Source organism: Herpailurus yagouaroundi, unplaced genomic scaffold (genome assembly GCF_014898765.1).
Source record: "Herpailurus yagouaroundi ecotype Mexico unplaced genomic scaffold, PumYag 199, whole genome shotgun sequence".
NCBI classification, from domain to species: Eukaryota; Metazoa; Chordata; class Mammalia; order Carnivora; family Felidae; genus Herpailurus; species Herpailurus yagouaroundi.
The window spans coordinates 10,543,522-10,568,636 of NW_024412430.1; the positions used below are offsets into that span (position 1 = coordinate 10,543,522).

Consider the following 25,115-nt stretch of genomic DNA (forward strand, 5'->3'; position numbering starts at 1 on the left):
ATTTTATTTTATTTTATTTTATTTTATTTTATTTTATTTTATTTTATTTTATTTTAATTTAATTTAATTTAATTTAATTTTAGAGTTTATTTTGAGAGAGAGAGTGAACGAGCTAGTGCGAGTTGGGGGGGCACAGAGAGAGGGAGAGAGAGAATCCCAATCAGGCTCCGCGTCGTCAGCACAGAGCCCGACTCGGGGCTCGAACCCACGAACCAAGATCATCACCTGAGCTGAAATCAAGAGTCGGATGCTTCACTGACTGAGCCACCTAGGCACCCCTGGGAAGGGATTTTAAAGGAAGAATCAGAGAAATGTCTGAACTGGAAGGAAGGCCATGGCCCCCCATCCTAAGCTCCAGTGCCCCCTGCAGCGCTGTGGGGGGCCAGCCAGCCCCAGCTAGAATACTTTATTCACAGAGAGCACGTGTGACCAGCTAGTCTCTGTAACACACCTTTGCTCACTGATGACTCTTGTGTCAAAGGCAGAGAGGAAATATTTCATGCTCTTTGAAACAGGTCTTCTAATGAAACAGAATCCCTTTCCATGATCTAGGCCAGTGTAGGGGTGCGGGCCTGGCGGGAGGAGAGACCTAACACTTTGTTTCCCTGGGACTTCATTGTAGGGGCCTCTCTTTCTCTCTCTTTCTGCCTCCCCCCCAAATAAAAAAAATAAACTTAAAAAATATTACACATTATATTTTATGACTGCATTGGTATAAAGATGAACATAATTTAGGCAGATTTATTATTATATTTGTTGCTATCACATTCATTTTTTCTCTTCTGACTTTAGAATAAATAGAGTGAAAACATTCTCATGGATCCCTAAAAATGTCCCGGCTCCTAGGCACAGTGACTCCTGTGCCTACGGGTATGGTGACCGGGGCCCCAGCTACTCCAGCTCTCTCCCCCTTATCCTTCACAGCCATCACAACTCCTCCCCAGCTAATCCACGGTTAGCGTCTTCTTCTTGGAGGACCCAAACTGACACAGTCCTGAAGAGGGAAATCATTCCCCTCGAGGGTGAGGAGCGTCTCCAAGGCCTCCAGGAGACTCTCGGTGAATCCAGGAGACCTCACAATCCACTTCCAAGTGTTTTTTCTACTTGTGGAGCTCACGGTAACTGATTTAGAGGAATGTCTCCCACCCGGTCCCACTGTGAATCCATTTTCCTCACAGTTGACAGGTCTCTGATAGCTTTCTTCTTCCTCTTTTTAATGTTTAGTTATTTGAGAGAGAGAGAGAGAGACAGAGAGAGAGAGAGAGAGCGCGCGCGCGTACACGCACGTGGGGCTCACAGACTGTGAGTTCATGACCTGAGCCGAAGTCTGACGCTCAGTCGACTGAGCCACTGAGGGCGTCCCTGATAATCTTCTTTAAAGGCTAGTTACTCACCTGCTGTGTGCACAATATTTTAAGCCCTGGGTTTGCTGCTAAAGTGCTTCATTAACAACTCATGTACAAGACACTCAGCTGAGTGAGCCACAGTCACATTTCGGATCCAAATACCATCCGGTAAACACAATGTGATGTGCCCACAGTGAGTCAGAGAGGCTGCTGGTACTAAGACCAGGACTGCTGACACGGAGTCTCCTACGGAGCCGCTAGACTAGACCACATTCTGCTGCCTTCCCCGCCCTCCCCTCCGTCATTCAGTTGTTGCCAAAGTTGGGTACTATTTACTGACAATCTGAGAAAGACTGTTTCTCACTGGGAAACAAAAGGTACCTGGCTCATCATAAGTTTATCATCTCAGTCGAAGGGTGGGGATAGTCCAGAAGTCACCAGGTGTTTGCCCCAGGAGGCCAGGCTCAGGGTGTATCATCCTTCCTACCCTGAGGAAGAGCAAATGTTTGGGTGAATGCAGGCACCATTTTGTGTACCCTTCGGAGGAATGGAATGAAGAAGGTATTCTTGGACAATTATGTCTCTGGTGGCTGGTATTATGAGAATTTTCCTGCCCAGTTCAATGAGGCCAGCCCTTCTGTCTGGCCCAGGGTTCTAGGGCCTCCAGAGAATACCTAGGAGAGGCAATTTTATCAGATCCTTTAAGGGTGAGTAGGTTGTAACTAGGTACCGATAGACCCTCGATGTACAGACCCTGTAACTAACCAAATCACTGGGGATCCTGCAGGCCAGGCAGATTTTTTTTTTTTAATTTTTTTTTTCAACGTTTATTTTTGGGACAGAGAGAGACAGAGCGTGAATGGGGGAGGGGCAGAGAGAGAGGGAGACACAGAATCTGAAACAGGCTCCAGGCTCTGAGCCATCAGCCCAGAGCCCGACGCGGGGCTCGAACTCACGGATCGCGAGATCGTGACCTGGCTGAAGTCGGACACCCAACCGACTGCGCCACCCAGGCGCCCCCAGATTTTTAAGTATTCAAACTTTTACTGGGTATGAAAGAGTCCACAAAGGGGCCATGAGTTCTCCATACAATTGAAACTTGAGAAGGTCACCGCTACCCCCTAAAGTCATTGTTGCTTTGCCACACTCAGACTGCAAGCCGGTCTATCCTTCCCTAATTCTCGTTTATACACAAAGAGGCTGCAGCTTCTAGGGAAAAAAAACAATTTCTAATTCTGTCGAAAGATCACAATCTTGGTGATGCCAGCCCAAGTCCCCCTCTGAGATCACGCTCTTAGTGAAGGCACACATATCCTTGCTTTAAGTGTACTTTCTTCCTTTCATGCAGCATCCCTCTGTATATTAGCTCAGCAGCCCATGTGGAACCAGTGGCCCCTGAGAGGTAGCCATTTTCCCTTGAATTAGGAAAAAAAAAACAACCTTGAGGGCAGTTCCTGAACTTTTATTTTCAAACAGTCTGGCTAACCAGCATGCCATAAAAATTGCCCTTGGCTTGGCTCCAATGCCAAGGCCTCTGACTCAGCTGTGATTCTGCCTTGTTGGCCACATTTGTGCCCCAGTCGCGGCGTCTGTAACCATGTCATGTTGTCTGGACAGGCTGTCTCCTGGGTAAGGGGGAGAGCGTGGTCTGAAGAAACCCAAGCCAGCTGGAAACACCCACTGGTCTGCTTCCACTGTGAGGAGAGAGCACCCAGAGACAGGAAGTTATCATGCCTGCTCTCCCCGTCTACAAATCCAACACTGATCTTCACGGGTCCTTGGTTGCAAAGGTTTGGGTAAGTTTTACTATATTAGAGTCAGACGCTAGTCTTTCGATACAGCTTCCAGAGATGACGCAAGTGTAATAAATGAGTATAAAGTGGGATGTCGCCCAGTCTCTGCTAAGACCTCAGTGCCAAGAACAATGGGTGACAAGTACCTTGATTCTATGGTGTCAGAATAGGCTCCTTTTTGGTATCCCTGGCATCTAAGGAGGCACCACCAGATTTATTCCGTCTCTCCCCTTCAGCCTGAATATATGAGGCCAGAGGAGGATGGGAGGGGTCACAGACAGAGTCTCTTTGAAGACAGGTGTCCCGGCACTAGCCTGTCATGTGTTTTATTTTGACTTCTGAAGGGAAGGGCAAGGGATTGCTTCCCCTTTCTTGTCTTGGTCCAAGAGATGGAGATCCCGGAGACAGAGCAGAGGAGGGGAACTACCGTCCAGCCTCACCCCTGACCCGTGCTTGCTCCTGGTTCTTGTATTGCCCCGCACCTCAGCAAGAAGGTGCTCAGAGTTCTTGGGAGAACTCGATCAGTGATAACTGGGGTTTGTGGGGTACAGAGGCTGGCACCTGACTCTTGACAGATACACCTAAGGGCGAGATGTCTGCGGACAGAGTGGAGAGAAAGGACTTGGTTGCCAGTGAGCTCTAACTTCCGGAGTTTGGTGGGGCAAAGATGTGAGTCTTGCCTTAGCCTAATGGGTGACTCAGAAGGCGCTGGGTTAGAATGTCTTGAAAGGAACTCGTCTCAAAAGGATTGTACGCAGGGTGGTAACTCCAACAGACGGGGGGCTGGGGGGAGGGAGGTGTGTACCATGGCCTACAGGTGCTAAAGGGGATTCTTAGATGGCAGCCAGCGAGTGCATCACCTCTGTCTGGGAATAGTGAAGTGGGATTCCCCACCGGCAGTGAGAGGAATGGGCAGCATTGGTCACCGAAAATCCTCTGTCCCCTGCCTTTCCTTTTCTGTTGCCCTGTCACACCTCCTCTAAACCCGGAGGGGCCAAGGCAGCACAGTGAGAGGGAGAAGAGGAGGGAAGAGCAACGGAAGTGTGAGGAAATGAAGCACAAACCCTTCTCTCTATGGTGCTACCGCGCTTTGGTCTGGGGGGAGATTTGAGTCGGGTGAGATGCTGGAGTTTTGACTGGACCGAACTTAACTCTTGAAGAGGAAGCTGTTAGTGAATACTTGAAAGCGACCAGGAAGCTAAGGGAAGTCATCCAAGGGCAGGGAAAGGCGAATGAGCAGAGCTCACACAAAGGCAGGGGTGAGAAAATTAACAAAGCTGCTTCCCTACTGAGAGATTAGGCAGGGAACCAATAGATCAATGCAGAGAGTAAATGGGTCACACCATTAAGATGATGCTTCAGCTCAGTCTGAACTGAAAGGAGAAAAGGGGGCCATGAATTATAAAAAGATGATCCATCCATCTCAAGGTCTTGAAGGTCATTCTGACCTTAATTTAGGTTTTGAAACCTTGCTCAGCTCCTAGAGTAGCACTGCGTATGATTTTTAAAATCTTAGCAAAGTTCACCTGGGTGGCTCAGTCAGTGATTGACTTCGACTCAGGTCATGATCTCACAGAGCACATCAGGCTCTGTGCTGGCAGCTCAGAGCCTAGAGCCTGCTTCAGATTCTGTGTCTCCTCACTCTCTGCCCCTCACCCCCTCTCAAAAAATAAACATTAAAAATTTTTTTTAAAATCTCAGCAAATGGAAAACAGTATGGAGTTTCCTCAAAAAAACTAAAAATAGAACTACCCTACAACCCAGCAATTACACTACTAGGCATTTATCCAAGGGATACAGGTGTGCTGTTTCGAAGGGACACATGCACCCCCATGTTTATAGCAGCACCATCAACAATAGCGAAAGTATGGAAAGAGCCCAAATGTCCATCAATGGATGAATGGATAAAGAAGGGATGGTATATATATGCAGTGGAGGATTACTCGGCAATCAAAAAGAATGAAATCTTGCCATTTGCAACCATGTGGATGGAACTGGAGGGTATTATGCTAAGTGAAATTAGTCAGAGAAAGACAAAAATCATATGACCTCACTCATATGAGGACTTTGAGAGACAAAACAGATGAACATAAGGGAAGGGAAACAGAAATAATATAAAAACAGGGACGGGGACAAAGCATAAGAGACTCTTAAATATGGAGAACAAACAGAGGGTTACTGGAGGGGTTGTGGGAGGGGGGATGGGCTCAATGGGTAAGGGGCAGTAAGGAATCTACTCCTGAAATCATTGTTGCACTAGATGCTAACTAATTTGGATGTAAAAAAAAAAACAAAAAAAAAACTCAGCAAATAAACAGATTTCCCTCATGATTTTCCAAGCAATTATCTTCTTTTTTGCCAAGGCAGATAGGAAACAGTAATGATCTGAGCTGTCAGTAGGTTACCTCCTGAAAGATTTTGTTTTGTTTCACAAAATATTAACAAAGGAAAGAATCCATACATGATGAATCAGAATGGTGTAAGAAAAAGCAGGATAATATCCCATCCTCTCCAATATTCCCACGATGTCCCACTAGAGTTCTTATTGCGTTGTTTTAGCCATTGACCACCATGAGACAGAGTGCTCATTTGAAAAATCTGACTCAGGGTTTGGGGATAACTGTTAAAACCCATGGCCCAGTGAAGGAAAATTCATAGACGCATCATATTTGTCAGATATTATATTCACTCTTCCCTTTTCTTTTCTTTCAATTTTTTTAACATTTATTTATTTTTGAGAGACAGACAGAGACAGAGCATGAGCATGAGCAGGGGAGGGGCAGAGAGAGAGGGAGACACAGAACCTGAAACAGGCTCCAGGCTCTGAGCTGTTAGCACAGAGCCCGACTCGGGACTCGAACCCACCAACCGTGAGATCGTGACCTGAGCTGAAGTCAGACACTTAACCCACTGAGTCACCCAGGCGCCCCTCACGCTTCCCTTTTCTACAACACAAAGGCTGGAACCCTCCTGGGAAGATGTCCTCAACCTCTTGAAGTTTCCGAGCAGGTGCACAGCTGCCTTCACCCCTGCTGTTCAGTTCTGTGGTTTTCACCCAAGAAGCAAAGGCATAAGCTGCTTCTAGTAGATGAAGGAACATGAGATGAGTTGTTTGTTTGTTTGTTTGTTTGTTGAGCAAAATCTGCTGCTCTGGGTAGACATCTGAACTATTTAATCTTTACTTTGCTGCCCAAATTGATAGAGCTCAGGAAAAATCAATATACCCAGTAGAAGGCAAATGTAATAAGCAAGACAACCGTTCTCTTATTTAGAGCACCAGAGGGGTTTTGTTTCTACCCCAAGAGCAATTCAGGTCAAAACTTTGAGTCCTATGGGCAGAGAGCTGTCTATATATTTCAAGTAAAATATCTGAGAATCTTTAGAACTCGTCTGTTTTAGCTCCATTCCAGGTAGGAGGAAGCCTTATATAGGAGTCCAGGTGTGGGGAGTGTGAGTGTGTGTGTGCACGCGCGTGTGCATACATTTGTGTATGTGCACTGGGTGAGGATGAGACGGCTGTCTGGCAACTATTGGTCAAAAACATAAGTGTAGGGAGTGCCTGGGTGGTTCAGTCAGTTAAGCATCTGACTCTTGATTTCAGCTCAGGTCTTGATTCCAGGGTCGTGGGATCGAACCCTGTGTTGGGCTCTGTACTGAGCACAGAGCCTGCTCAGGATTCTCTCTCTCCCTCTGCCCCTCTCCCCGACTCGCACTCTCTCTCAAATAAAATAAAATACAATAAAATACAATACAATAAAATAAAATAATCAGTGTCAAAGCTCAAGAGAAATGGAAATGAAATAGCAGAGATCCAGGAGGAGCAAGTAGGATTAGGCACCCAGGCTTCCAGTTCATCACAAGCAGGAACATAATGTAGGTCTAGGAGCTACTCTGCTATCATCTTACGTCTCAGCATTCTCAAACACTCTCCAACTACTGAATGAGTACCCACTCTTATGCCTCTACACCTTTGCATATGCTATGCTTCTTATCGATCTAGCCAAATAACAGTTCTGAGATTTCTTCTTCTGGAAAGCTTTCCCTGAATCCCAAAACCAAGGTGATTTTTCACTTTTCTGTGGTCCCGTATCATTTATTTCACATCTCTGCTAGTCGTGCATCACTGTGCAAATTTACATTTGAATAATTTTAGAAATGCCATAATATACATTAACAAAGAACTGTAGTAAAGAAAGGCACTGAGAAGTCCTGAAAGAAAGAAATCTGTTGAACTTTCTTTAGCTCAGGGTTTCCCCTGTTTATTTTCCTCCAGTTACAATGAGTGGTGAATTTGGAGATTTTGATGGATAGCATTTAGGAATAAAACACTAGAACTCCAAGCCCGAGAAGTTGAGGGATCACCCAAAGCGGATAACGAGGTTTGGAGAACAAGTGTTCCGCTCCTTGCCTGGTCCTCTTTCTCTGGCCCTTGTTGACACAGATATGGTCAGCATGTTTCAGGGTCACAGATGAGAGTGAGGAAGTTCTAAGGGTGATGTACTCCTCAGAGGATGGATGACACTCAAGTGACACAGTCAAATGCATGACCCAACAGTAGGGCACAGATCTGATGCCTGTCCCAAGATATATGTGTTCTGAGCCAACTGGTCCCCACCATCGCTGAGGATGAAAAATAATGCGGGGCACCTGGCTGGCTCAGTTGGTGAAGCACGCGACTCTTATCCTGGTCTTGTGAGTCCCACACTGGGTGTAGAGATTATATAGAAAAAAGACAGATGATGTACTGAACAAGTAATCATTAGATCGTGATATTGATTACTCAATATCTGCCTCTGGAACTAATTTTTAAGTGATTTGGGAAAGATTCTCTAATATTTCCCCATATTTAAGTTTGGACATCTATGATAATGACACCAGGGATTATAGCAACTTTAATGTATTAGTCTTTCAAGATTCTCTCCACTCCCTGTACTGTATTCTTGAGATATGGTGGAATGTTATGTTGGTTGTCTTAACGTTTTGTTCTTCGAATGAACCCAGTTGTTATTTATTTGTTTATTTATTTAAACATTTAAAAATATTTATTTTTGAGAGAGAGAGAGGGAGAGAAAGGGTGAACAGGGGAGAGACAGAGAAAGAGGGAGACACAGAATTTGAAGCAGGCTCCAGGTTCTCAGCTGTCAGCATAGAGCCTGACATGGGGCTTGAACTCATGAACGAACCATCAGATCATGACCAGAGCTGAAGTTGGACGCTCAACCGACTGAGCCACCCAGGTGCCCTGAAACCCAGCTGTTATTTAAAATACTCATGCACAGCAGATCCTGGGGGCCTCAGCTGGTTAAGCATTTGATTCTTGGTTTCAGCTCAGGTCATGATCTCACAGTTTCCTGAGTTCGAGCCACATGTCAGGCTCTGCACTGACAGCACAGAGCCTGCTAGGGATTCTCTGCCTCCTCCTCTCTCTGCACCTCCCCCACTCATGCCGTCTCTGTCTTTCTCAAAATAAATAAATAAACTTAAAAAAATAAAATACTCATGCAGATTCATGGATTAATCTGTCACATGCTAGGTTATCACCCACTCAACACATGACAGTCAATTACAGTGTGGTTCCTACAAGTGGAAACGGGTTATATTTCTGGAGGGCCATAATATGGATATATATATATATATATATATCCCAATCTTTCGTCATTTCCAAAAGTGCTAACCCTTCCTTTTAAAAGAAGGAAGTGAAAATGTTTTGTCTTTTGTAATCTCAATTATTTATGTAAGTGACCTTAGATGTATCTAAAGAAATCATTTCTGGGTGTTTTTTGTTCTCTTGTTCTACCATTTGGCCTTCCCTCTACTGAGTAATCAGTGTCTGGTTAACCAACCTAATACCTTTTGCTGTGATCGCTTCTCTCCCAGCTCAGAGGCCTCTCCGATGGCCTCCCATTGTCAACAGAATAAAGTTAAAATCTCTTTCCTGGCATGTGAGGCCTTGTCTCTGCCTGTCAAGATCATACCCATCCCTCAAAAGCAGTTGACTTTTATCATGTCTTCTAGGACATCCAAGGAACAAGTGATCCCTCCTGTTTCTGAATACCCAGACTTTTCTTTTTTTGACCAAAGTGGGGGACCACGCTTAGAGCACTGGACACAGGCTACCTTGTCTTACATCCAGGTGTGATAGAAATCATTTTCCTCTCTCGGATGTATGTTCTTTGAAACTGGGCAAGGACCTTAGGAGAAGTGCCATTTTATTGCTATTTTTTCCAGTCAGCCCCCGTACAGGGTCAAATGAATGAAAATGCTAGATCCAAAGTTGGATTTGTCTTAAACAGGTGAGCCCAGGAGGCTCCAACCTTTTAATATGCAGTTACTTCTAAACATCTTGTACTGGACATGTTGAAAAAGAAAAGGAATATATAAAATGAAGGTTGCGAGATAGAAGTTGGCTAACTGGGCCTGGCCAGAGGACGTGTTTTAATGGCTCATGCAGTATTTTTAAAGAAAATATTTACCAACTTTAAAAAATTTGGGAAATTTTATATAAAACCCTTGCCTTCCTGATTATCTTAAGAAATCAAAAGATCTGTGGGGGGCCCCCCCCCCCCGACCTGCCTTCTCACATTGGCAGCAATTGATCGGAGCTGAGGACCCTTCGTACAGGGTATGCACTCTCTAGTTTGCCACAGTCCTCCCCCAGCCCACATGTTGCCCACTTTATAACATCCGCCTGGCTCCTTTAGGAAACTGAGTGTGAGTTTGAATATAAAGGAGACAGAACCGGAGCAAAGGGAGCAATAAGGTCAGGATGGAGACCGTCTAGAGCCAAGATAAGCTGCAGCATGGCCGCTTGAAAAACGGTTAGAGACAAAGTTACAAATATACATATAAAAATAAATTACCACAGATGAGCGGCAAAGGGAAGAACATGTTCTTTACAAGCCGGCATGCCTTCAGGTATGGGGACACAGTGTCATCGTCAGCAATTTATCGGGACTGAGGAGATGACCTCAGTATCCACACGGCAACAGATCAAAGTAGACAAAAGCGCTGTTTGCCACAGAACCAAAATTCCTATTCTTGCTGTCGATGGAGAGTCAGTTACCAGAATCTCGCTCGTTGGCAAGACCTTGGGGTTGAGGGCTGGAATGGCTTGCAACTGTGGGGAGACCGCGGCCTTCATGAAGCCTACCAGGGTCCAGGTGAGGGCTGTCGTAATCCTTAGGAATAAGCCCTCGGCCCGTGTCTCCCTTTCTGTGGAAGCTTTCTCCTCAAAGGCAACCTGTCACCAATAGCCTCTGCTCTCCATCTTCCTGCAGAGGCCACAGTCCACGTGGCCACTAGGTGGCCCTGGTGCACCCCGCTTTCGGGATCCCTCCTTGGTCATTTAGGCTCACCTCAGGGCCACTTGGGAAATTCTTAAGGACTTGTTCCCACCACTCCATCTGTCTTTAGTGAAAAGTGACCTAGGGTCATTCCAGCCTGGTCTTTAGAAATAAGAAATATCGAACAACAAACATAAGAAAGTAAAACATAATATGGAAATGTGAAAATAGCAAGACCAGGTCACAGGTGCAGGAAAGCCTTGAACTGGGTGGCCTTCTCCTTGGCTAGAGAGCTTCTGTCTGCTGCCTGTCTCGATCTCATGGCCCCTTCTTTCCTCTCTTTCTAGAGGCCTCCAGGCGCATACTCACCCTCCCTTCCCCTTCCTTCTCTGTTGACGAGGCCACAGTTGGGTCAATGTAGACAGGAGGGGGGAAGAGGCAGAAACACTTATTCCGGGAAAAGGACCCCATCTGTCCCCAGCTCACCTAGTTCGTTCTTGAAGGTGTGATCCTGCGGGAGAATGGAAGGGGTGTTCCGAATGTTTCCTCCTCCGACAAACCAGTTCACATTGGGGTTCCAGCGGTTCACAAAGCCACACAGGTGGTTTTCTTCGAAGTCACATTCTGGCAGAAGAGAAAGAAAGAAAGACACACTTTGTGGAGGCACAGTCACAGCGAGGTTTGTATCTCCATGCTCACTGCAGGGTTTGCTCTTAGGGAAGGTTTCTCCTTCCCTTTGACCGTGGGAAGTTCTGCACCAGGATCCCTGGACAATACTGGAAGTTGTGATTCATCATCGCGTCCTTGGATTATGGCCTGTCCACTTGCTAGCCACGTGGCTTACAGCATGACTTTTCTTAGCCTCTGTTTCTTCATCTGTGAAACGAGAGGATCACTCCCACCACACAGGGCTGTCGTAAATGTGGACAGCTCCCAGCACAATGGTTAGTGCTTGGTGGGTCAGTCACCTCGGCTCCAAAGCCCTATTTAGGACTACTCTCCTAGCTCCAGAGGGTAGACAAGATACCCGGGGCTAAAGGACATGTTTCCTAGATGCTAACACCCTCTGCTTTTCTTATTAATAAAAAATAGAATAGACAAGGAAGGCATATCCTAGGCTCGGGGTCCTTCTGCAGCTACTGAAAGGACAAGAGGGAAAATGAAGAGACTTCACCCACCCCCTACATTTAGTAGCACTGACATGTTTGTGCAGATAAACTGTTCCCAGTCAACAGACTCCTTTAGAAGGAATAGGAAGTTCACAAACCAGTGCCTCCATTGACTCCCATAATCATCAACTAAAAATATGAAGTATGATTGTCCTGGCCATCTCTCATTGTCCTTGCAGACCCCGCCCCTACCTTTTCTCACTCTGCTTTGTCCTCCAGAGGTGGACTTGTATGGACTGTATCAATGGCCTCCCCTGCCGTCTGGCTTCCAGTTGGGTTGGACCGATGGAAAGTTGGAGGAGAACAAGGTTGGTGGTGTTCATTCCTCCAGCTCCAGCTCCAGCCCTGCCAGGTCACCGTGGGTTGGCTGTGTCCCTCTCCTGAGGGCATAGGTCTTGTCAAGAGCCCTCACCACACAGCCACTGGCTCCAGGCTCTGGTGGCCCCTCCTCTCTTGCCCTAATGACTGATAAATCATTGCTCTTACTAGTCCTGGATTACCACATAAGCTTTTGCCGGTTTCCTTTACCCACCCACACCCTTGTAGCCCCTAAAGAGGCTTCTTCAAATTACTCAGGTTGAATGGACCTTCTGATTCCACTTTCCTGCTGGGACCCTGACTGATACCGTTATCGATGTGTTTTTACATTAGCCATCCCTTAAAGAATTTAAGATTTTTAGCTGCAACTTTACCACTGCAGTTCTGTCAAGTGATGCCACACATTCAGTACCAAAGGCTCTGCTGAACAATAAAATAAAAAGCAAAATAGTCCTTCATGTGCCAGGTACTGTTCTGAGCACTTTATCTGAATTAACTGATTTAATCCTCAACAGTAGGTACTATTATTAACCTTATTGTAGAGGAAATCAGCAAAGGGAATGCACAGAAAGAAAGCTGAGGGAGGGGACGGTGGGCTCCTGCATCTCAACAGGGTAAAGGTATTGAGACTCCTTTGGTTTTTTTAACACACAGGAAGCATTTGAGCAAGGAAAGAGAGGAAATTGAAGAGAGGAAATTAACATTTTTAAAGTGCCCAGCACTGTGTCAGTCACCTTGATACCTTTGACCACATCAGTTTCCACCTTATTCCTGTGAGGGAAGCATTTTACCTCTGTTTTACAGGTGGAGAAACAGAGGCTGTGGGGCACAGGGAGTGGAGGTGGGAGCTACTAGGAGGCGCATGGGTCTAACCCCCTCCCCCCCATACTTCAGAACATGGTCACATTCCCCCTCCGCTTTCTTTCACTTGCCTTAGTATTACACTTGGAAGGTCAGAACAGACAGGTGAGATTCAGGAAATCAACAAAGCCTCCTTTTTATTCAGAACTGTCTCTGACTCTCCTTCCTCTTCCTCTCCATAGCCATTCAACCTCCAAAGACTGTCAGTGCCAAAAAATCTCTCAAATCTACTGCCTTTTCCCTATTCAAGCCCAGTGTTAGACCTTCATGGTGCCCCGTTTGTAATGTTACAACCTCTTCCTGGGGGGTTTCCTCTCCTATATATTCTCCTTGTTTCCACGTCATTTTCCATGGGACAGCCAGAGGTAGCCTCAGGCCCCTCCTCTGCCCACTTCGAGCCCCTGCCAACCATGGAATCATCCATACTCCCTGGCTGGCTGGCTGAGATCCAGACTCTTCCTTAAGACTCCCTTGACAGTCCTGATTTAACTCCAGACACCCTACTCAGCTTCTGACCTGAGCCTGAGAATGCCCTCTGCTTCCTCCCTTCTGGGGTCTACCCATAGAGAGCTATTCCCTTCCTGCTCTGCACTTGCACTTGACCAAATGCCGCCCCAGCTTCATGAAACCCCAGCTCAAATGCATCGCTGGTGTTCAGTCCTGTCAGATTCCTGTCCTCCTCCTCCGTGCACCCCCACAGCCTGGCCTGGCCTTCTCCAGGAGCACCCATCATAGACAGAAATAGTGCCAGGGGCAGACGGACAGAAGGTGAGCCAGCGGCCACAGAGCAAAGACTGTGTCTTCTCTTTGCACCCTCTCTCTCAGAAGCCGGCACATAAAAGGCACCCAACCAGCCCTGCTCCCGGGGCATCTAAGCAACAATGGTGACATTAAGACAGGGGCGGAGGTGTGCATGAGAGAAAAGGAGTAAGCTGAGGAAAGAAGGGAATAGGGATGCCCGCTTTTCTGGCAAAACCTGAGTTCCTAGCAAACCGGAAATTATTTTTAATAGAACATGTTGAGGTTCAGGAAGTAAGTCAAGTTATAGTAGTGGCATCTACTTTTCCTTTATATATCCATCCGATCCGGGCAAACCCCAAGGAGCCTTCCTCCGCCATAGACAGACACAACGTATACCATTCAAGTGAACCTCGCAAAGCATCTGAACTACTATGCATGATGCGCTGACTTCTATGAAATACTTTGCCTTCAGGATTGATTCAGTTCCCTCTGGCAACAGATTTTAGAAAGAGATTCACGCTCCGATGCACTGAAAATGAAGCCCACTTACCGATACAGTAGCCGGTTGTCATCTTGATTTCAAAGAGTGCAATGCTGGCTGTGTTTCCCTGGCCCAGCACACCTTCTATTAAAATCTGCACGACACATGAGGAAGCAAGGAGTTAGGCTACCCACACTGTGTTTCCTTGGTTCAGTATTTCAGTTACTTGTCAGGAAATGCTCAGCAATTCATGGCAAAGCGAGATTGCTTATCTCCGCTAACTGCTATTGTATACCAATCTCATGGTGGGCTTTGTTAAAAGAATATGTGTGCGTGTGGTGTGTGTGTGTACAGGTGAGCAAGGTGTCCAGTATACGCTTGGAGTCAAGTGTCTTTAATTGTCATCCCAACCACCCCCTTCTCTAGAGCCTCTGGGGGCACCGAGTGGCTGTGGATGGAGAGGAGTGCCCACACCCCTGGAGAAATCCGTTCTGAGAACGGTCAGGAACTGAGGGCAGAGGCTTGAGGGGGAAACCCTTCAGAGGAGGGGGACGAGGAGGAGGGAGGCACAATCTGACCAGCCGTGGGAGACTCCACGGGAGACAGAAGAGCCTCATAAAGCAACTTGTACTTTCTGTATTGCTGAAAAAAACCTGAAAATTTTACATAAAGAACAGAAGGCAGCTCGACAGTGTCTGTGGCTGATTTCAAGCACTGTTGTGGCTCACATGTGGTCCAGTTTCTGGACGTATTTGCTTTTCCTTATGTGATTTTAGACCAATCTCTGTCAACTATGCTGGTAGATTTAGGATCTATGCTGGCCGATAGACAGGAAGACAGTATGAACGAGGAAACTCAGACTTCAACCTTCCCCCAACTCTCCCTCCTGCCTGGCGGGGAGGCTGCATGTAGCAGGGGAGGTGGGGGGAGAGAATACAACATCGCAACCCTTTTTGGGGGGAGAGATAAGAAAGGGAATTGAAAAGGGAAGTAGAAATGGAGAGAGGGAGCCCGGGTGGCTCCGTCGGTTGAGTGTCCAGCTTCAGCTCAGGTCATGATCTCGCTATTTGTGAGTTGGAGTCCCTCATCCGGCTCAGTGTTGACAGCCCACTTCAGATCCCCTGTCCCCTTCTCTCTCTGCCCCTCCCCCACTCGTGCACGCACGTGAGTGTGTGCTCTCTCTAGCTCAAAAATAAACAAATATTAAAAAAAAAAAAAAGGATTTAAAGAATGGAGAGAGTTTTCGTGAAGGCCCTGTCTCACGAAATATCATACTTTGTGTTTGGACAAGTGAGTTCAGATCCCATCCTTCTTTCCTGTGCCACATAACACCCAGCTTCATGTTACATCATCTACCTTCCTTTTCCAACACTTCTGAGGGAACAGCCTCCATTTTGGGAAAGGAATTAGAACATATCCTTTAAGTGGTTTTCCCTTTTCAAGGTATCTTCACTTTTTCTTTTATCTTAGTGAATGTTTTGTTCAAGATTTGTAGCAAACAAGCCATTAGGAAGATAATACACACAGCTTAGAAGAATGAAACAAAATTATTAGAAATGAGAATGCAGGGGCGCCTGGGTGGCTCAGTGGGTTAAGCATCTGACTTTGGCTCAGGTCATGATCTCACTGTTTGTGAGTTCGAGGCCCACATCAGGTTCTCTACTGTCAGCACAGAGCCTGCTTCGGATCCTCTGTCCGCCCCCCTCCCCCCCCCTCTCCCCCCCAAAAAAAAAAAATAAAAAAAAAAAAAAAAGAAGTGAGAAGGCTCCCAAAAGCCCATTAGAAAGCAAATTTCCATTGAAGAGATTGGTTTAGGTCCATTTGGATTCTCACAGAAGTCCCACTTAAATAGACAAGAAAAAAATCTGGGAAGAAGTTCTTTTAAAGAATAAGCAAAGTATGAATTTGCTATATATTAATTATTATTTTTCTTCTGGGATGCATCTCTTTTTTAAAATGTTAATTTATTTATTTATTTTTTGAGAGAGAGAGAGAGAGAGAGAGAGAACGCGCACATGTGGAGGAGGGGGAGAGAGAGAGAGAGAACCCCAAGCAGGCTCTGTGCTGTCAGCGCAGAGCCTGATGTGGGGCTCAATTTTACAAACCATGAGAACGTGACCTGAGCTGAAACCAAGAGTCGGACGCTTAACCAACTGAGCCACCCTGGGATGCATGTCTCATGAGGCAGTGCATCCTAACATAGGAGATAACTACCTTCAGTGGCAGAAGGTTGCATACGATCTCAGAATAGCACAATGCTACGTGATAAGCCATGGGCCTAAATTCCACCGACCTTGAATTTCTTGGAAGTGTTCTGTAAGTCCAAGCTGGCTATGAGCCAGCTGTCAGAGGGCTCCTTAGCTGACCAAAGCAAGCGATCAAAGCTTTCGTCTTCAAATCTCACATAGAGGTTCAGCCGGCTGGTATCTGACAGAAACCTTGAAGACGCAGTTATCTGGTAGACCAGTCGGAGGCAGCTCCATTCCTCAGCCTGTAGGTCAGAACTTAGCAGCACGGCCTTTTCCCCCTGTTTGGCAAAGGAGGTGTCCACGTAAATGTAATGGCCTGGAAAGAGAAGGGAGCCCCGGAAAGGATCAGTCTGCTGTTTGAAATTCAGGGAAATACACAGCTGTGGTCCAGTGAAGAGACAGCCTGCAGATGCGTTTCAACGGCCCATTGAATGTTGCTTGCACATGGGATCCCTGCCTTCTTGTGAAAAATTAGAAGGCCCCACAACACAGAGACCACTATCACGTGACACGTGACCACAACAGGCTGGAGCTAAGGAGTGCTGCCTCTTCAGAGGGTGACATGGGGGCTCCATTTTACCATAATCCCCACTACTCCCTATTACCTCCTGACACTGAAGCCAAGAGTCCGTGGCCTTTTATGATCTTACACCAGGCCCACTCAGCATGCAGCTTTCAGCTTCCTTGTCCCCACGTGAACGCGAGTTTGAGAAGTCAGGCGGAGGGGCTGCAGTAGCCAGAAAAGCAGGATGCCTCTGCTGGAGTCACAATACCTTGGTGGACTCAACCTTCTCCTTCAACAACTCCCCACATACCCAGTGATTTGGCCTGCATTTAACCGGCATCATTATTGCACATCGAATGTATTTGCTTGCCACAGATCCTGGGGCCTAGGCACAAAAAGTTCAGCGTCAGCTAAACGTCACAGTTCTGATAACTAAATGGGAACGCAAACGTAAATCGCGGAAAACAGGCCACTCGTCACTTCCTTCCCCCCACCCCCTCCTCCTTCCTCCGCTTTTCCTTCTCTCCTCTTCTCTCTTCTCCTTCCCCTCTCCCCCCAACCTCCTCCTCAGCCTCCTCCTTTCCTTGCCCTCTTTATAGTCCCCTCCCCTCCTGCTGCCTCCCTTCCCCATTCTTGACACCGATAGGTGGAGATCTGCGGGCTATACCAGGATGTGGAGCAGAGTTTCTACGAAAAAAACCAAAAAACAACGAAACAAAACATGTTGGAAGCAAGAACTGTAACCTGAGCCTTCTGAATCTGACTCTGTTCGGCTTCCTACGGCAGTGACCTGATGTGCCTGCGCATCTCGGGGACCCACTGCACTCTCATGCTTGCTCAGAGTTTCCCATATTCGCGGCCAGCATCTAACCTGCGGCCTTCCATCCTGGAATCACCTCCCCCACCCCTTGCATTTTAGGCTCCCCAACACCAAACTCTTGCTAGAAAGGCCCTGAAATCCCTCTTTGCTTTGCTTGATGTCCTTCGGCCCCCACCCCCACCCCGCACACTCATTGCCCCAAATGCCCACCCCAGCCGGGCCCCCTGGGCTTTCGTGGTGAGCACTGATGGGCCAGCAGACGCTCAGCTGACGGCCAGCCTCGCAGTTGGGGTGCTATCTTCAGGGAGCTTCCCTGGCCTGTGAAGGGTTTCGAGATCAACATCTACTTCCAGCGGGCAGTCTTTCAACTTCTGATAGCCAGGGCACAGTGTGCTGGGACCATCACTCTGGCAATCTGGCCAGCACATGAATCACAGGGGCCTTCTTGGTAGCCCTGCATTCTATTTGCTGATGAATGTACTGTCTTTCAGGTGTAATGGTTATGCTGGGGTGACCGTGCGGTGCAGTGGACCCCACCCAGGATCTGTAAAGCATAACTGTTGCTTAAAACTCTACCATGCATAGGCTGTGTCATCAGTTTCTGTAACTGCAAAATGGGGATAACAAAACAGTGGAGTCCGGTTACCTATACATTAATACTTTGGGAAGGCACTCAACGTACTCGGAAAAAAACAACTGAAAATGACCCAACCACTGCAATATATACAGACCCACACGGAATGATTTCATACAAATAGCCACTAAATAAAATCTGCTTCTATATTTCAGCACTAAAAGGAAAACTGGCTGTGTTGCACATGCAAATAGTATAATATATAGGGAACCACATCCACTGCAGTCTGCAACTTAAGGAAGTTTCAAGGGCAATTTTGATGGTGTCCGATTTTCACCTTTTGTGCCGACTTGAGAACATAAGGCCCCGGCGAGCTAGGACTTGCAATCTACGGGGTCATTGTAAGGACATGATGAAAACGATGTATCTAAAAATGCTTTGTAAACTGTAATGCCAATTGTCAGTTATTTCTCTTATCGTCAGGGGGAGGGGTCCTTTAGTTGTTCCAGAGATAGTGAGAAATTGATGTCGCCTCCTTTTTGTCCGCTACGGTTCGGAGCCAAGCAACATTTTGTTGAGGTAGCAGACCAGTAGCACCTTTTCAATGCTAAGACGACAACAGTCTTCACCCAGTTCACCTCAGTTGACCCCTCCACGTTGACGCCTAGGCCTCTATGCTCTTCAGCGCCGGGCCCCTCCTGGTTGCCTGTCCTCACAGCTAAGCTCCCCTGGCTGTCATCTGGGACTACTCACCATCCCATCCAAACTGGACCTTGGCACATGTATGATCCTTGGCACGAGTGAAAACTCGTGACCTAAATCTGATAATGATGCCTATGTCTCCATTTTGTTAGCTCTCGGTACCACGCACGTCGAACATAAGGACATGGCCTTCTCTCTGGCAGCTTCCTTCCCCGGGCTGAAGTCCAGCCCCCTGAACTCAGGCAATGACCCTCTCACCAGATTTCCTGAAGGCCTTGCTGCCTGTCTCCTGGGATGGGGTCCTGCCTGTGGAAGCGCATGGTGGAGAGGGGGGGAGGGTCACAGTTATCGCTCCAGACTGATGTTGGTTCAAATTCCAGTCACATCACTTACAAATCGCGCCATTTTGAGCCAGTTACTTATACTATCTGAGACTCCCTTTCTTCATTGGTGGAATGAGAATGCTAAAACACTGACTTGGCAGAGTTTTAAAGATTAAATAAGGTAACGTAAGTAAAGATCTCAGCACTGTGCCCAAGGGTTTGCATGGGGCAAACTCTTAATAGATGTTAGCTCTTATCTTTCCAGCTGACCGATCAGTCTACTCTTCCTGGTGGCTCACTCACCTCGTCATCTCACGTGGGACCTCCCTGATGCCAGCTGCCACTTGCCTTACCTGCTACCCATCATCCTGCCCTTCCGACACCAATTCCTGCCCACTGCACGGGATATCCACCTGCAGCTGTATCCGTTCTCCTTGGTTCCTGCTCCAAAGCTGTGGGCACACCTCTTTCTAGGTCTCAGCCACAGCCGTCCCATTGCCCGACTGTGTTTTCTGCCATGACAACCATCTCTGGGATCTACCAGCTGATCAAAGCAGCCCAGGTAAGAAAGCATGCACAGCACCCGGCAGATATTCAGAAGGTTTTTTTTTTTTTTTTTTTTTGCCTATGTAGGAGAGAGGATGCCTCACGTAGCACATCTTCAATTATGTATAAAGCCATCAGCTTACATTTTGAAGGAGTCTTGCTTTCTTCACACATCAAAGACATCCAAAAAATTAAAAAGTCAAATGTATACAAACCGCAATGGGCATAGGGGTTCTCAAAAACTGTTGACTGTGTTACTAGAAAATAAATTGTATAGCATTTCTCAAATGTAAAAACTGTATTAAATATTCGGGATTGTTAGTATCTGTTTTTTTTTTCTATCAGACTCACAATTATTAATAAATCTACTGATTACCTCTAGCAGAAGAAAGTTCTGTTCTGAGAATATCTAAGAAAAATCACAGATTTCTATGGTTTGCCTAAAGTATGCTCACCTTCTGTGTCTCGCTTTACTAGTATCCTCTGTGGTTTAGTAAATCACTATATGAATATATATGGATAAGAAACAAAGATTCAAAAGGAACTGACATTTGTTGTGTTGTAGGCATGAGATTCTTGATGTGTGTTCTTCCCTCTTAATCCTGACGGATGATCTCTATCAGGCAGGAAATGCCACTTGACAAGGGAGGAAAGAGATTCACAAAGGTCAGTGCAGCAGTCCACAGTCACGGCGAGTGAACCAAGGTTGGGCTCCAAGTCCCTGCTTTCCGCGCCCCCCCCCCCAACTGCCGCCTCCCACCGCTCCATGCTGCCTCCAAACGTTTCCTAGACTGTCTCTTTATTAATTTATCTTTTCATAATTGTATTCATCTTCTTATAGCAGGAGGGCAAAGTTTTCTTCCTTTTCTTTATTGCGGAATCCTAGATGGACCGACGTTTCTAACGTGCAAGCCCATATGGGCTTTTCTACAAATACTCTTCATACTGATAACACAATAACCAGATTAACTTTTCTGACATATCGCCTCGACTATAAAAGGCTTTTTACATAGTTTTATAAAATTAGGGTATGCCTCATAGTTGATCTATAGTAGTATACCTTCCACCACCTGCAAAGGATGTTAGCAAACCAGAGGTTAGAATCAATGCATGCAGAATAAGATATTTGCACCTGCACTTGGATTAGTGACAGAGGACAGAGACCCCACAATCTTGGGCTCAGAGGACCCCAGCCAACATCTCCTATAGTTACTGCTGGGGTGTGGGGTCTGGGGCAACAAGGAGCCACTCAGCATGAGGGCAGCACCGGCTCATAAGTACAAGGCACAGCCCAGAGTTTCAGCTCAGCGTCCTGGTAAGTATTTATTCGCTTGCATTGAGGAGAAGGCACTATGTGCGCATCCATTTGCGGGCTGGGTTGGACCCCTACGTGTCAGACAACAGGTGCTCTGTACTGCCCAATGTAAGCAAGTCTCCCTGCTGCATTAGAAAGGGTCTCTCTACAGAGTTTTGCGAAGCAGATCTCCAGGAAATGTTCTTTCCTTTCCTCTCTTTGCCAGGTCCCTAATAATGACACAGTTTCAGGAAACTCCTCATTCCCATTCAGCAAAACTGCTCCCAATCCCTGGCTTTCAGTTATCTGCCATGCATAGACATGAATGAGCTCTAAGAGGTATGCACTTAAGCCTAAATCCCCCCAGACAGCAATGCACTGATTTTTAGTGTGACTTAAAAGGCAGGACATGGTTCTGAAATGTAATGGAGAAAATGATCTATAATTGAGAAGAAGTGACTGGCATTCACAGTCCTATTTTGGTCCCAACTGGTAAGAAAGCCCTCCCAGAATGAATCCTCTGGTATAGCAGAGGCTCTCGTGATGGGGAACGTCTCAAATTCTGCTTTGCTTACGGAGAAAGGAAGCCTGCATTTCAACAGCAGCAGCAAATTGTCAGAGGCTTCAGGGCCATCCCAGCACCCAGGGCTGTGGGCAGGGTGGACCCTTTTTCCTGCCATGCAAGTTGACTTTTCCTGGTATCCATTTATAAGTAAGAATTTCCCCTTGGTACCAGGGGAGCCACAGCCATGCCTCTGAGTGCAGGAAACTAGAAACTTCATGTGTGGGGTTGCAAGCGAGCTTGCTGTGCAATAGTGCCCCGGGGAAGGTTTTATTCCCTCCACTGCCACTTGGCATTAAAATGGAAGACAACTGTAGGCCCAGGTTGGACTCACGGAATGTAGAGTGTGACCATCAACTGGCAACATGAGTCCTGGTCCTGAAAGAAGGCCATGGGGACAGGTGGGGTCTCGCTTCTTCCTCTAACTGACTCAGCATCTTCTCCCGCTTCTGGGGTGTCTGGCCTGAGGGCAATTTCCACAGGGAGGCTGTGGCACCTTTCACTTTCGAGGTGCTTTGCGTATAAATCAGATGGGAGCGGCATTAACGTCTCCGACTCCCCTGGGTTGCAAAATGCTTTCTGCCTCGGGACTCCTCGATACCCTCTCTCTGTAGGTTTTTGCTCCTACCTCCCACCTGCTCTTCCCACGCATCTCCTTGGGACCGGCCTACCCTCGTCTCTTAAGTGCGTGCATTCCCCTGGGTCTGTGTCTGGTGTCTCTACTCCGATGAGTCTTTTTCCCTGTAGCAGGAGCTTCTAACTGCTTACCCCCCATCCGTTCTCTCCTGCTTCCTCTCTGAAGAGCCCTGGTTTGATCGGGGCTGGTGCTGTCCCCAACCAGGACATTGCCACTGCCATGCCACCCTTGCATGTAGAGGTGGCCCATGACAAAGTTCCAGACGGAGATGTAAGAGCACTTCGCTGGATGGGGTTTCCAGGAACGTTCCTCTAAAGACAGGCCCGACGCAGTTGGCTTCTCCTTTCGTCCCTCCTTTCCTCCTCCTTCCCATCTGAGGTGTGGGTGCCATGGGCTGCAGCTGCAGGACCCATTTGTTTATTTATATTTTTTAATTTTGAGAGAGAGAGAGAGAGAGAGAGAGAGAAAGAGAGAGAGAGAGAGAGAGACGGTGGGGGAGGGGCAGGCAGAGAAAGGAGATAGAGAATCCCAAGCAGGCTCCGTGCCATCAGGGCAGAGCCTGATGTGGGGCTCGATCCCACCAACAGTGAGATCATGACCTGAGCTGAAATCAAGAGCCGGACGCTTAAGTGCCACCCAGGTGCCCCATGCAGTGGCCATATAAACCCAGGAGATCACTGAGGTGACCGACTCATCCTAGTTAGCCTGGGACTTTCCTGGTTTTGAAACAGAAGGTCTCGTATCCTGAGAACCCCCTGAGTCCCAGGCAAGCTGACACGGTCGGTCCCTTTAGCAGGCAGCCTGAGGATGGGAGTCGGTGCTGTGGTCCTGGCACAATCACCGGAGGACCTCGATTCCCGCCCACACTGTGGAGTCTGCAGACCAGTCTGGACTTTCTGCCTCTGTACTTCTCATTAGGAAGGAGAGAAGCAAATGCAAGTTTAAACCCCTGTTATTCATTCAGCTGTCTCTGCTACAGTCCCTTTCAAGCACCTGTCGGATTTACACCCGTGACTTCCAGCTTCATTTCTCTACAGGTGACTCCCGAATCTATGTCACCAGCCGGATCCCACATTACCTTCCAGACTCGTGTGTCCAACTTCCTGGTGGGCATCTCTGCTTGGACACAAACCCATTCTCTGTACCCCCCAATCCTGCTCTTCCTCTGAGTTCCAAATCACAGTGACTGGAGCCCCCGGCTACCCAGTGACCAACCAAGAAATCTCAGCACCTTCACCGATTCCTTCGTCCCCCTTCTCCAAAATTCTACCAGTCTTGAGGACTTAATTTCCTAAATGTATCTCAAAGCCATCCATTCCTCCAGGTCCCCTCTCTGGCACAAGTTTAGAACACCCTCTTCCGTCTGGATTATTGGAATAGCCTCCCAGTACATCTCCCTGCTTCAGTCTTGCCCCATGCAAATCTGATCTCCAAGCAGTAGCCAAGGTATTATTCTACGATGCCGAATTGATTGTATCACTTTCTGGCCTAAAATACCCAAGGGAACCCCACACTGTCCTTGATATAAGGCCCTGCTGTTCTGGCTGTCATAGTTAACCACCACATCCCTATCGCAGTCTACACAGCAGCACAGGATTTCTTCTAGCTCCTCTAAGCTAAGGTGCCACATTCTCTTTCTTCCAGGCCTTCTTACGTGGTGTTTTCTTCACCTACGATACTCTTTCATCTCCCTTTCTTCATACATTCCACTCTACTACCCCTTGCCTCCTTTCCTAACTTACACCTACACTTCATTAAGGTCTCTGCTTCAGAGAGCCACTCGGTACAGTTGTGCAATGCACAACCTGGACAACTGTCCATGGTGATCCTATTTAGATACAGCTTTTTCCAGGCAGCATACTTGTCTGTATTGCTCCCTAGGTTTTAAGCATATCCTACCTATCTGCCTAGGTGATCTCTATATTTTTAAATAAATGAATAAACTCCTTCCTGATGATAGATTTCTTTCGTTATGTTTACATATAAAGGACACATTGAAAGTCTTTTTTATTATGGAGATGTCTCATTAGGCATGAATTTCATAACAATTACTCAATTTACCATTATTTTAGGAAGTATGGTATTTAATGTGAGCTGTAAGTTCAATGGCAACTCACACGACACTTAATGTCTTCATGTATGCTCCCACCGTTAACTTCCTGAAACAGAAATTCTCATTATGTCAAGATACACAAAGAATTGTTAAAACACACAATTCTTTGTCCTTCTGGAATGCAGGGTTTAGGGGAGGCATTCAGAAAATGTTTCAGTATGTGACATTTCTAGGTTCAAGAGACCTGGAGTTTTATCAGCTTCCAATTTTGAGGAGTGCCAAAGTGCAGAGATCAGCGCTACATGGGGAAGTGTTGAGGTCAGCATTGCTTAGACGCCTTAAATGCCATTTTCGTTCCCCCTGACAACGGGCAAATTATTCTCATATCCTGGCTAACACTGCAAAAGGAGGCTTAGAAGATTACAAAGCATTAACCCTGGCAAAAGTAAAAACAAACGCCAGCAGGCAATCTCCAGTGTAAACAATCTACCAACATTGGAAACCACTACCACAGATGTTGGCTCCACCCTCCTGCGTAGGGTCTGGGAAGGGCACAGATTTAAACCCCGCTGGCCCCAGTGGCAGTTTAAGAAGAGAAGTTTACCTTAGCAACCGTCAACAGAAAACCAAACCATGAAGTAAAAGGTCATGGGATATCTGGAAAGGGAGCGCCACTTGATACAATATTTAACAAATAACTATGAAAATATAAGAAAAGGCTGCATTATCTGATAGTGTGTTCTACCAAAAATCAGTTTCTCAGAGCACGTTTTCCGCAACATGACTTGGCCGGGCGGGGAAGATATTCCCTGCAAAGTTAGAAAGGTCCTTCTAGGGGCGCCTGGGTGGCTCAGTCAA

At 46.9% G+C, this 25,115-nt stretch overlaps 1 protein-coding gene and 1 long non-coding RNA gene across 6 annotated transcripts in view; one reads left to right on the plus strand and one right to left on the minus strand.

Moving 5' to 3' along the window:
- Positions 1 to 25,115, minus strand: part of MAMDC2 (MAM domain containing 2) — a 398,140-nt gene that overhangs the window by 70,320 nt on the left and 302,705 nt on the right. For all 5 annotated transcript variants that reach the window (XM_040449383.1, XM_040449385.1, XM_040449386.1 and 2 more), the window contains 3 exons: positions 16,286 to 16,557; positions 14,062 to 14,146; positions 10,909 to 11,046 (listed from right to left, as the gene is read on the minus strand). In XM_040449383.1, coding sequence (XP_040305317.1) covers positions 10,909 to 11,046; positions 14,062 to 14,146; positions 16,286 to 16,557 — 495 coding nt within the window. The remainder of the gene's footprint in view (positions 1 to 10,908; positions 11,047 to 14,061; positions 14,147 to 16,285; positions 16,558 to 25,115) is intronic.
- Positions 3,012 to 20,098, plus strand: LOC121013653 (uncharacterized). The gene is made up of 2 exons (XR_005782825.1): positions 3,012 to 3,142; positions 19,431 to 20,098. It is a non-coding gene; the product is annotated as an uncharacterized LOC121013653 (long non-coding RNA).